At 28.8% G+C, this 13,839-nt stretch overlaps 2 protein-coding genes across 2 annotated transcripts; both read left to right on the top strand.

Annotated features, from left to right (window-relative positions):
- The first annotated feature begins 2,809 nt into the window (after window positions 1-2,809).
- Window positions 2,810-4,097, top strand: LOC109788571 (cytosolic sulfotransferase 15). The gene has a single exon (XM_020347327.3). The coding sequence runs from the start codon at window positions 2,881-2,883 to the stop codon at window positions 3,853-3,855; it is 975 nt and encodes a 324-aa protein (XP_020202916.1). The 5' UTR covers window positions 2,810-2,880; the 3' UTR covers window positions 3,856-4,097.
- A 6,567-nt stretch (window positions 4,098-10,664) lies between these two features.
- LOC109788565 (heat shock 70 kDa protein) lies at window positions 10,665-13,130 on the top strand. Its single transcript, XM_020347317.3, has 2 exons — window positions 10,665-11,729; window positions 11,821-13,130. Exons 1-2 carry the CDS (start codon window positions 10,847-10,849, stop codon window positions 12,900-12,902), a joined length of 1,965 nt encoding a protein of 654 aa, XP_020202906.1. The 5' UTR covers window positions 10,665-10,846; the 3' UTR covers window positions 12,903-13,130.
- Window positions 13,131-13,839: the final 709 nt, after the last annotated feature.

Raw genomic sequence — 13,839 nt, 5'->3', positions numbered from 1 at the left:
ACAATATTTTACAAATTTTAAAAGGACTAAAAAAGAATTTAAAGAGAACCAAAACTTGATCATTTTACATATCTTAAAATATATTTAAGCCATTAAATTTAAGATGTTTTAATAAAATTGATACTTTTCATATATGTTTAATGTCTATGCGTGTTAAAAATATACTTTATATGAAAAGAAATTATTATACACAAGCTCGCACACCCACATCTACACGCACAGACATAAACACACATACATACACACGCGCACACCCATATATATATATATATATATATATATATATATATATATATATATATATTAAAACACTCAATATAATACTTACATGTGATATATAATTAATTTTATAATATTATTAAATACTATGTTTATTAAGTATAATACATTTATGAGATTTAATATGTGTTAGTTAAATATCGTCTATGACTTTTGTTGTGCAGGGTTATTTTATTTTTATCAAGTCTAGAGTTTGAATCTAGTATACAATTGTAGTAAATACTCATATAGGGGAGTTTTATTGCTCATACTAGTTCTATGAAACTCAAGCATGATTGTCTCTAATAGAAGATACTTGTGGTTTATGAAAAAAAAAGTTATGCATATTTATGCATATATGTGTGTAGTTTATACAAATAAAAAAGTTTATGCATGTGTGTATGGGACACTTCAAATGACAACATCTCTTATAATAAAAAATGAAAATTACTAATAATAACCATCAGAATAAAATAGATAGTTCAAATTAGAAGGTTACAAAAAAAAAAATACCACACCACAATATCATAATAGTCTCCATCATAATCATTATCATAATGATAATCGTGCCATTGTCGTTGTCACTATCGTTGTTGTCATTATTGACACAACTATCGTCGCCATGACTCCCACCATTGTCATCACCATTATCATCTATAGTGATCCATTTATTCTAAAAGTAACTTTTAGTAGAGTTACTCCGCCCAATAACTCACAAACTGTTTAAAAACTATTTAATACTCTTTATATATGTGTATTGAAATTTGATGTAGAGTATGTGTTATTGAATGGAGTAGGTCTAACTAAACTCACTTTTGAAATAAGTTGAATTAAAAGTTTTTATACACAAATAAAGTCTGTAAATTTCCAAAAATTTTGAAGACTATTTGATATTCCATTTCATTAATTCAAATCAATATATAAAATATTTTTATGATTATCTATTAATTTAAATTAATGAAATGGAGTATCAAATATTTTTCACAATTTTTAAAAATTTGCAAACTTAATCTATGCATTAATTTTCTTTTAATTCAATAGTTAGATCCTTGAAATTTGATGTAAACATGTGTTATTTGGTGAAATAAGCTTAGGTAAATTTACGCTTGGAGTAAGTTTATAAACTCTTGGAAGACTTACTCTACTCAATAGCTCATTTTCTACATCAAATTTTAATGATTCAAACATTGAATTAATTCTTAATGCATGATCAAGTCTACAATTTAAAAAAAAAATGAAAATCATATGATACTTCGTTATATAAATTGAAATCAATGTGTAAAATATTTTTTTTTAATTATCCATCAATTTAAATTAATAAAATAGAATATCAAATAGTTTTCAATTTTTTTTAAAATTTGTAAATGTGATGTATACATTAATAAACTTTTAATTTAATGACTGAATTATTAAAATTTGGTGTATAATATGAGTTATTGAGTGGGTTAGTGGATCCCTCCTCTATATAACTTCAAGAATAAGTTAGCCCAATCTCAATAATTCATGGATTACACTAAATTTTAAAGATTAAATTGTTAAATTAAAAATTATTAGTAAATTGATTATCTATAACTTTTTACGAAGTTTGAAAACTATTTATATATATATATATATATATATATATATATATATATATATATATATGTAGAGAGAGTAGAAATTTACTTATTCTAAGAATAAGTCTTGGTATACATATTCCTCTCAATAACTTATGTTTTACATCAAATTTTAACGATTTAATTGTTGAATTAAAAATTATTAATACATAAATCAAGTTTAATTTTTTTTAAAAATTAAAAATTATTTGATACTCCATTTTATTAATGTCAAATTAACATATAATCATAAAAATGTTTTATACATTAATTTGAATCTTATAACAAACTAACATATGATTTTCAACTTTTTAAAAAAATTGTAAACTTGATCTATTTATGAAAATTTTTTAATTTAACAATTAATTTATTAAAATCTGATGTAGAATATGAATTATTGAGTAAAAAAAATATACCAAGACTTACTTTTGGAGAAAGTGGATTCCTCTTTTGGACTTACTCATTGAGGAGAGATTCTCTTGCTCCGAGAGTAAGTCTACTTAAACTTATTCCGCACAATAACTTATATTTTATATAAAATTTTAATAATTTAACTATTAAATTAAAAGTTTTTAAATGCATAAATTTTTTTTTAAGAAATTAAAAATAATTTGATACTCTCTTTGATTAATTCAAATTAACGTATAAAATATTTTTTCGATTTGAATAAGATTGCTTGTATTAAAAAAATATTAAAATATAGAAGTCATTAATTAAATATGATATATCATTAACTTTAATAATAATAATAATATTAAAAATGTATTTATTATACAATATATTATTAATTTAATGTGTTTATTAAATGCATAACTTTTATGCATCTTAAATTATATTTATAATAATAAAAATGTATTAATGACAGTATTAAATATATTATATTTGCTAAAAAGAAGAATGTGAACGCACCTCATGGATAAAAAAAATTGAATATTTTGTTTAACTTGAACCGCTGGTTGATGCTATAAAAGCTACCTGTAGAGAAGCTAAATATTCATCCAAAACCATTCACATTTGAGCTACCCCAATGGCTGGGCAACAAGAGATGAAGGAAGAAGAGCTGAGTTTCTCTCTCCGCAAAGAGAGTGCTTGGGCATCTCCCTATTGTCTCTATCAGTTTCAAAATTTTCTGTGTCCAGCTATTCACATTCAAGCTGTGAATAACTCTCAGAAATACTTTGAAGCAAAAGAGAACGATGTTGTTGTTGCCAGCTTTCCAAAATCAGGCACCATTTGGATGAAAGCCCTTGCTTTTGCCATTGTGAACCACCAGCGTTTGTCCACCGCTGAAACCCATCCATTACTCACTTCCAACCCTCATGAACTTGTTCCTTTCATTGAATTTATCTATTCTGCTGATATTCCTGAGCAGAATCTTCGCCTATCCAAAGTGGCTGAGCCAAGAGTTTTTGGCACACACACTCCCTTGCCTTCGCTGCCAAAGTCCATCGTGGAGTCCAATTGTAAGATAATTTACATTTGCAGGAACCCTTTTGACAACTTTGTTTCTGCATGGAATTACTTTAACAAAATCAAGCCTGAGTCTCTACCTGCATTGCCAATGGATGAAGCTTTTGAAATGTACTGCAAAGGGATAATCGATTATGGGCCATGGTGGAGTCACATGTTAGGGTATTGGAAGGAGAGCAAAGCCAGGCCAAACAAGGTTTTGTTTTTGAAGTATGATGATCTTAAAGTGGATACCCATTTTTATGTGAAGAAAGTTGCAGAGTTTTTTGGTTGTCCTTTCACCCAAGACGAGGAGAATAATGGAGCCGTTGAAAAGATAGTCAAACTATGTAGCTTTGAGAAGATGAAAGATTTGAAAGTGAATAAATCTGGAACAGTGGGCACAGGAGCTGTTGAGAAGAAAAACTTTTTCCGCAAGGGTGAGAAAGGAGATTGGGTTAATTACTTTTCCCCTTCCATGATCGAAAAACTATCCAAAATCATTGAAGAAAAGTTAAGTGGATCGGGTTTGTCTTTTAAAGAGTATTATTAGCTAATCCATGAATGTGCTGTAATGGGTGCTGACCATCTTATTCTCCTTTTCCCTTTTGTTAAATAAGAAGGTGCCATATATAAGTTGCAGTAATATGTGAGTACCTCAACTGTTACCATCTATCATCAGTTGTATTGGAAATGTGTGTTGAAGGTTTTTTTCCCCTTTTTTATGTCTCTAATTTTATTTACTTATTTGTGGAATTTTGTATAATGAGAATGCCACAAGAATTTCGGGATTTTTTTTTTATTTTTAAAACAAGATATATAGTGTCATGCTTTTAAATTTGGGTGCTCCAATACAATTTCAAGGTTGATTTATTATTTGTGTAATCTATCGGTCAAAGAGAAACTTACATTGGTGTGTAAAAAAATTAAATGAACCGATTTAAATTTAAAATTAAAATGCACAATTTAAAAAAATCATGACCATTTTGAAAAAAAATCAATTACATTATTTACATAAAATAAATTTTAAAAATCGCATCACATTAATAATTAAGTTTGACGTATTAATGCACCATTTTTTTAATAATAAATAAAATTAAATTAAACCTTCTTATATCTTATGATTTAGTAATTTATAATATTATATAAAATATGTGAATATTTTTTACGATTATTATCTTCTTTTTTTTATTATAAATTTTTTGATTGTTTCTAGACTATTAAAGAAAATATTAGTTATCAAATCATGTTTTATAATTAATTTTTTACATACAATATTTTTGAGTTGACTTCTATAATTTATTTACATCTCTTATATCTTATGACTAAATGATTTACAATATTATATAAAATGGTTGAATATTACTTACGGTCATCATATTTTTTTTTTTTTTAACTTTTTGATTGTCTTAGACTATTAAAGTAAATGTCAATTATCAAATATGTTTCATGATTAATTTTTCTATTGACGATTATACTTCTATATGTTAATAACCGATAATAGGATAAGTATCGAAGCATGAATCTACTTTTGATTTAGGCCAAATTAGAAACCATGTCTTGAGTGGTAGTAAAACATCACACAAATCTCCAATCTGGGTAAAGGCTGATCCGATCAATGAGACTTGAATTAAGATTTTTTTAATAAATTACTTTTCAACCAGAATTTCTGATTTTGCAATTAAGCATAAATAAATAAAATTAAAACCATATTATTACTTATAATTACTATGGGAAAATGGGTCAAATATAGTAATCGTTTGTAAACTTTTTCTCCTAGAGTTTGAAATTGCAAAGAAATTAAAATAACCACGACAAAGTTTGAAATAAAAATTTTGTATATATTATTCTAACTTTTCATTATTGTCAATTTTAATAGTTGAACTGCAAAACAATAAGCTATATAATTTGTGTAGTTAAACAAAATTAGTAGTATTGTGTTCATAATAAATGTAAAATGGATAGTGTAGGGATTACTATCACTTGACAAAATATATTTATGTATTTTTTAATAAATACCTTGAAATATTTACTAAATGTGCAATATATTTAGCTAACTATGTACCAGATAAATATATTTAGTTAACTCCATCATTTACTGGTAATAATAAGAAAAAATATATATTATGATTCTATAAAACTTTCCCTAAAATGTTCAGATATATATAAGCTTGGATTGAGTTTGGTAACATCATGAGAAAAAAATTAATATAGACAAAAAATATTAATATTTATATTTTTAGATCATCATGTTATAGGTGTAAAAATCTATAAAAAAAACAATTATGATAAATTTTTATAAATACAAATTGATTGATTATCTTTAATGAAGTTTTCTCCTAATCACATTTATTTAAGTCAATGAATGATTTACTCAAAGTGTAATTCCAAATTTTAAACAATAAAAAATGCCAAAAAGAAAGAATAACGGTCACTCATTTATAAATAACAATATTATTGACATCAATAATTAATCATTGACAGTGAGAAAAATAATAAAATGGTATAAAACTTAAAAGAAATTGACAAAAATAACCGATGACGTTACTTCAATTTTTTTTTTTTTGTGTACAATAGTGATAATAAAGATGTATAAATTACTTCAATTCCTCACCCTTAGCTGATTTTAGTGGAAGACATTATGCCTCTATTTTATGGTGCACAATTAACTATATTTTGTATTGATAACAGTTGCACTACTAAAAAAAATTATGATTTTTATTATTGTGTAAAATATAGTCTAATATGAAATATTTAATAAATTATTTCAATAATTAGAATATTTTATTTTATTTCCTTAATCGTGACTTCATTAACTGGTAAAGAAAAAGAAATATAAAGAAAAGAGAAGGAAAATAGATTTTAAAAAAGTATAAAAATAGATTACGAATGTTGTTTGATAAAAAAAAATATAGAGTGAAAGTTAATATTTCAAGAGACTATGTTTATATAAAAACATTTTATGTATGTTACGGAACATTTTTCTTTTGTTAAAGTTCTGTGCAATTTTCCTCATTTGAGAGGACATGCACGTTTTATGTTGCGAGTCTAGCATAAATTTTTTTTTCTTTAAATTTTTGTTCATTTCTCTTGTATCAAATAACACTATTTAGAATTGAGTTAGACTCAAATTTACTATTCTAAGATGTTATCAAAGTCATCTAAATTTACTCTAAATGAGTCACCTGCAATTAATACATGCACCATAAGCATGAAGGGGTCTATCGAGAAAAATTCAAGTCACACATTAACTAGAGATTGAACAATTAAATAGTATATAAATAGAAAATAATCTTCACCTTATAAGCTAATTTTGTAAGGTTGAGTTAGACTCAAATCCTCTATTTTAAGATATACCATATATAAAAATTTTATACTAACAATTATTTAAAAAAAATTATTTCATAACTTTTAAAGTGATTATTATAAACCTTATAAGCCAGTTTTGTAAGATTGAGTTAAGCTTAAATGCATTATTCTAAGATATATCATATATAAAATTTTTATACTAACAATTATTTAAAAGTAATTATTTCATAACTTTTAAAGTGATTATAATAAACTATTAAATTTAAATTTATAGTATACAGTAATTTATAATTATAAGACTATCGATATATAAATTATTTACTCTACCATCAAATTAAAACACCTTATTAATTACGATAGTTAAAAAATGTAATTCAAAAATTCACGCATAAGAGTATAAGACTAGATTATTTAAAAAGAAAATGATTAAAAATATAAACTTTTTATACTATTGTCTAATTTAAATTATTAAATCTATAATAATTATTTTAAATCATATTTAAATTATTATGCAGTTATAAGTCTTAATCATATTCAAATTATTTTAAATTATGAAATATAATATTAATAATGAAAAAAACTCAAAAATAAATTATTAATCCAAAAGCATAGCACTTTTTTTTTAATTTTACACTTCCCTCAAGAAAAATTTATATTATTTAATCTAATTAACATATTTTTTTCAAAAATATACTTTTTATTTGGGGATTTAGAAATTTTATTTATTTATTTATTTTTATCTTTGTTGAAATATAATACACTCCAACTTAGAAAGAGAGTAAGAGAGCTAGTGTGAGAGGGATTTTGTTTTCTTTTTTTTTTTTTTTCCTCCTTTCCTCCTTGGCTTTTTCTCCTCTTTCTTCCTTTTGTATAGTTGACCAGAGTAGTTGAGTTGTTGGTTAGGTTTGGAACCATACAAAGTTGTGCAGAGCGTCCTTCTTTTTCCCTTTCTCTTATTGATTTCGATTTTACAAGAGGTAAGGGAAGCTTGCATTTTTTCTGTATGAGACGTGTGTTGACAATTGCATCTGGAAATCGTTAATTTCGTACTATGTTATTTATTTCCTTGGTGGCTAAGTTGAGGGTTTGGTTTTGTTCTTAAAGTTACCCATGAGGGTATTATGAGGAATGTTGAAAATTTATGGTTGCATGTGATGTTTAAGCTACTTTTGAGTTATTTTTTATGCCTATATGTTACCTTGTTGGTTGTATGTTGGCAATTTATTAGTTTTTAGGTGTATTGTGCGAAGGAATCAATTATGCATATGTGTGGAATTGATGTCGTGACAAGTTGCCTTTATCGCACTAGACATAGTTCAATCAAAGGGTTCTCCTTTTACACATTGGACACATGATTGTTGATGTCGAGCGTGAGAAGAGGAATAGCCTCGTGTTGGGCTAGTGTCAGGCGTGATCCAAAAAGCCCCAAGTGTAAGGAGAGAGACTCGTCTTTGTTTGGGTTCATGCCGAAAGCTTATGGGTGCGCATGACGTTCGGCATGATTCAGGCAAAGATCCTATACCAAAATTGGGATCGGGCGTAGGTTTTTCCATGCTAGGTGCGATAGAGTGTGTCACTCTCTACCTCAATCATGCTGGACACGAGTGGTTCAATGTTGGGTGTGAGCAAGATAGGAAGTTTTGTGTCTCGATGGCGTTGAACATCGTTTGAGTAATGTCGAGCACGACATACCTGTTGTATACTTACTATTTTATGATGATTTATTGATGGATATTAATGACCATGATGTATGTATGATGATATATAAGGATAAATACCTATGTTGTAAGTTGATAGAGGAATTGATGATGTTAAGATGTAATTTGTATGTTGTATAGCTATTAAGTTGTGAAGTCGTGGATATGCGGTTGAGATAAATGTCTTAATTAAGATACATAAATGCTAGAGGTGAATTATGTTGTTTTAAAATTAGTTCTCCCTTTAGGGTTTAAGTGGATTGATATGGAAGCAGTCGAACCATATCCTAAATGACTAACCGAGTAAAGTACAAAGTCGAATACTTTATCTTTAACTTAGTTTTGGAGGGTCGTGGTATTTAGAGAATAGTCACTAGATTAATCTCATAGGTGACTTAGTGTTGCAAACTAATATCATGGTAGATCCATACTCAAATTGTTCTACCTTAACATATAATACCATACTTTCTAGTTTAAGTTGCAAAACCTAATAAATCAAACTAAGTTATTTATATCTAGCTCTCTTTGAGGCCTAATGTTGTACTATACTTGACCTGACTAAGATAGGTCTAACATTGTGGTTCAGTAGAGTCAAATCACTTAAATTGCTCACCTTAATTATAGGAGATTTGGTTAGTTGACATATGTGATGACACATTAGTTATTAATATCTGTATGCTGAGGTATTAAGTATATGAAAATTGGTAAATGTTGAGTAAGCTTTTAAGTTTTGAGTTGTGCTATTGTGGATATATTCTTTTGTTGGCTTTGTTGTATTGTTGTATTATTGTATTTTGTTTCTTTTGTAAGTTTACCTTTCTTTTGCTTGTGATTGGAACTGCGAACAAGGACGGATTAGGTGGTTAATTAGAGTGATGTGTTGAGTCATGCTAATTTATAAGAATTATAAGAATTTTCTTTGACGAAAGAGTTTATAAGAATTATAAGAATTTTCTTCGATGAAAGAGTTTATAAGAATTTTTAAATTTTTTATCTAATTTAATTTTTATTTATCGTTACAACAAGTGTAAGTCTAAACATTTATACCAAATTTTATGTTTTTAATAATTTTTTATATAATATAAATTTAACTGATTCAATCTTTGAATTGTGTGATGTTATATACAAGATCATTTATATCAAATTTTATATAGATACATTTTCCAAAAATAAATATTTACACATATTTTAAATAACATATATGTTAATTTTAAATAATATAATGAATTAATAAATAATTTTAAAATTATATAAAATTTGATATAAATGATATTGAATATAATATTATATAATTCAACAATTAAATTAGTTAAATTTGCATTATAAAAAAGTTATTAAAAATATAAGATTTAATTTAAATATTTAGAATTACATCTACTACGAATCTTTAACTCATATATATATATATATATATATATATATATATATATATATATATATATATATATATTTATATTATAAATTTTAATTATTTATAATAAATATACATGTACATTTTAGAAACTAAAGTACTAGTATATAGCAAATAAATAAAAATTTATTTTACTATATAAAAATTAATTTTTTATTAAAATAATGAACCAAATCTATTTGTATCGTACACGTAAAGTGACTAGTTAACTTTTATAATAAGTATTTCAAAAGTTATTTTTATATATTAATTTATTTAGAATATTTTCACACGATTATGTTTTATTTATAAAAAAATAATTACATTCGTATAAAAATTATAAAATGCTAATTAATGTTTTATTTTTTCAAAGTTTAATCCAAATATAATAATAGTATTTAATTTAAATTGTACTTTTGATCTTTCTATTTTTTTTTCAATCTATAACTTTAGTGTATTTATTTTAAAATAAAAATATTTAATTTTTTTAATTTTAAAATATGAAATTTTGGTTATTCTATCAAATTTAAATCTATTAATTATTTAATTTTAAGGTTTATTCATATTTAAATCATATAACATCTAGTAATATAATATTTACAGATAAAAAATAAATAAAATTAATTTATTAATAAAATAAATATTAATTAATTATTTAAATAAATATAAATAAAAAAATTTAATTATTTTTTAATTTCTATATTTACATTTTAAATCATTAAATATCATGTCATAGTGATTAAAGTATATAAATTTAATAATTATTAAACATTAAATTAATAATGAAATCAAAATTTTATATTTTTAAAAAATATAAAAATTAAATGTTTTTATTTCAAAATACAGAATAAAAATCAGGATAAATTAACTGTAAGTTGATAATTTTGTATTTTTAAAAATATAAAAATTAAATATTTATATTTCAGTAGACAGGGTGGGAGGGTCTTGTCCTCTCCAGAACTCTCTCGTTAGTTCTCCTTCACTGTTGAAGCTTTATGGAATGGATCAACCTCTTCCACTCTCGACTTTTCTCCACCCTTCGCTCTTCCCTTTATATCTCAACTTCTCCACCCATCGGAACCAATCAACATAGCAGTCACTCTTTATACTCACATTCACGTACGCAACCAAAACCTTAACTTCTATCTATGGCTACTTCCAAGAGCAAGAGCATTGGCATTGACCTCGGCACCACCTACAGCTGCGTGGGCGTGTGGCAAAACGACCGCGTTGAGATCATCGCCAACGACCAAGGCAACCGAACCACCCCTTCCTATGTGGCTTTCACCGACACCGAGCGTCTCATCGGGGACGCCGCAAAGAACCAAGTCGCCATGAACCCACAGAACACCGTCTTCGACGCCAAGCGCCTCATCGGTCGCAGATTCTCCGACCCCTCCGTCCAGGCCGACATGAAGCACTGGCCCTTTAAGGTTGTCCCCGGCCCAGCCGACAAGCCCATGATCGTCGTCAACTACAAAGGCGAAGAGAAGCAATTCGCCGCCGAAGAGATTTCCTCCATGGTCTTAACCAAGATGAAGGAGATCGCTGAGGCTTACCTCGGCCACGCCATCAAAAACGCCGTCGTCACTGTCCCTGCTTATTTCAACGACTCTCAGAGGCAAGCCACTAAGGACGCCGGCGCCATTGCGGGACTCAACGTCATGAGAATCATCAACGAGCCTACCGCTGCTGCCATCGCTTATGGTTTGGACAAGAAGGCTTCGAGGAGTGGCGAGAAGAACGTGCTTATCTTCGACCTCGGTGGTGGAACCTTCGACGTGTCGCTTCTCACCATTGAGGAGGGGATTTTCGAAGTGAAGGCCACTGCTGGAGACACTCATTTGGGTGGTGAAGATTTTGATAACAGGCTTGTCAACCACTTTGTGGCTGAGTTCAAGAGGAAACACAAGAAGGATATAAGCACAAGTGCTAGGGCTCTCAGGAGATTGAGAACTGCATGTGAGAGGGCTAAGAGGACTCTCTCTTCCACCACTCAGACCACCATTGAGATTGACTCTCTCTACGAAGGTATGTCCGCTTCTTCTTTGCAAGTGAGCATCTCAATGAATATTTTATATTTTAGAGATTTGAAATTGAAAACTTGAGTTGTTTGGATCAGGTATCGACTTCTATTCCACCATCACGAGGGCGAGGTTCGAGGAGCTCAACATGGACTTATTCCGCAAGTGCATGGAGCCTGTTGAGAAGTGTTTGAGGGACTCCAAGATTGATAAGAGTCGTGTTCATGATGTTGTCCTTGTTGGGGGATCCACAAGGATTCCGAAAGTGCAGCAACTGTTGCAGGGTTTCTTCAACGGGAAAGAGCTATGCAAGAGCATCAACCCTGACGAGGCTGTTGCTTATGGTGCTGCAGTGCAGGCTGCAATTTTGAGCGGTGAAGGGAACGAGAGGGTTCAGGACTTGCTTTTGCTTGATGTCACTCCTCTCAGCCTCGGCATTGAAACTGCAGGGGGTGTCATGACAGTGTTGATTCCAAGGAACACTACAATTCCCACCAAGAAGGAACAGATTTTCTCCACTTATGCTGATAACCAACCAGGGGTGTTGATTCAGGTGTATGAAGGTGAGAGAGCGAGGACCAAAGATAACAACTTGTTGGGGAAGTTTGAACTCGCGGGAATCCCTCCAGCACCCAGAGGAGTTCCTCAAATCAATGTGTGCTTTGACATTGACGCGAATGGGATTTTGAATGTTTCTGCCGAGGACAAAACTGCAGGGGTGAAGAACAAGATCACAATCACGAATGATAAGGGAAGGTTGAGCAAGGAAGAGATTGAGAGGATGGTGCAGGAGGCAGAGAGGTATAAGCAAGAGGATGAGGAGGTGAAGAAGAAGGTGGAGGCCAAGAACGCGTTGGAGAATTATGCTTACAGCATGAGGAACACGGTGAAGGATGAGAAATTTGCAGGGAAATTGAGCCCTGGTGATAAGCAGAAGATTGAGAAGGCTATCGATGAAACTATTGAGTGGCTTGAGAGGAACCAGCTGGCAGAGGTGGAGGAATTTGAGGACAAATTGAAGGAGTTGGAGGGACTTTGCAATCCAATTATATCTAAGATGTACCAAGGTGGTGGCGGTGATGTGCCAATGGGTGGTGCAGGTGATGTTCCTGGTGGTGGATATGGAAAATCATCCACTGCTGGTGCTGGTGATGGGCCCAAGATTGAAGAGGTTGATTAAAATTTTAAGAGTTATCTGAATTTAGAATTCCCTCCTTTAATGTTGTCCTTGTTTGTGTTATACAATGCTTTCCATAGTTGTACTTGAGTGAGTGTGTGAGTGGTTTTACAAGAGTTATGTAAAATAATTTCCTACATGTAGAACAAGTAAACACTGCATTTTGTGTTTCTTCATAATTTTTTTGTACTTTTTAAAGATATGAATCCAAAACAGTAAGATTCATTTTGATTTCCGAGTGAACAATTTGTGACTTAAATTAACTGTTCAATTATCTATAAGCCTTTATTATTAATTGGTTTATATACAACAATTATTGGGATAATTCAACATTCTTGGCAAAGTAGTGGCTGTATTGCTTCCCTGGACACGTTCTCAAGCAGCAGAAGACAGACAGAAAAAGAAACAGCATTTGGTCCTTTCTTGGACCATTGTTCCGCCAATAAAGAGTCGGATCATGATATATACATCCTTTTTTTTTCTAATAAGTACATTCCTTTCTTTAAAAAAAATTAAATTCATAAAATATTTTTAATTTTTATTATTTTAAATTTTTTAATTTTACATTCTTAATATTTAATTTAATATTTGTTTTTATATATCTCTTTCTCTTATTTATACATGTACTTCTTTAATTTTTTTTCACTCTACCTATTTTGGTAAGTAATTTTAATTCTTTTAATTTTATATTATTCTTTTTTTCTTCCTCTTTTAATTTTCTTGCTGATTTCATTATTCACTTAGTACTTTAAAATAGTAAAAATGTTTTTTTTCATAACATTAAACTTAATATTAAGGTTTTTGGAAAGGTGAAAGAAAAGGAAGTGTTGGAAGGAAAAATGTGTGTTTAGTTTGATAGAAACTATCAAAGAAGTTACATGTATCTACAATGTTGTCGCGTACCAGTTTTATGATTTAAGTGCATGTGAAAAAGTGAAAG

This window comes from Cajanus cajan, chromosome 5, assembly GCF_000230855.2.
Source record: "Cajanus cajan strain Asha chromosome 5, NIPB_CcT2T_4, whole genome shotgun sequence".
NCBI lineage: Eukaryota > Viridiplantae > Streptophyta > Magnoliopsida > Fabales > Fabaceae > Cajanus > Cajanus cajan.
The sequence above is the reverse complement of the archived record's forward strand: the minus strand, read 5'-3'. Positions and strand labels throughout refer to the sequence as shown.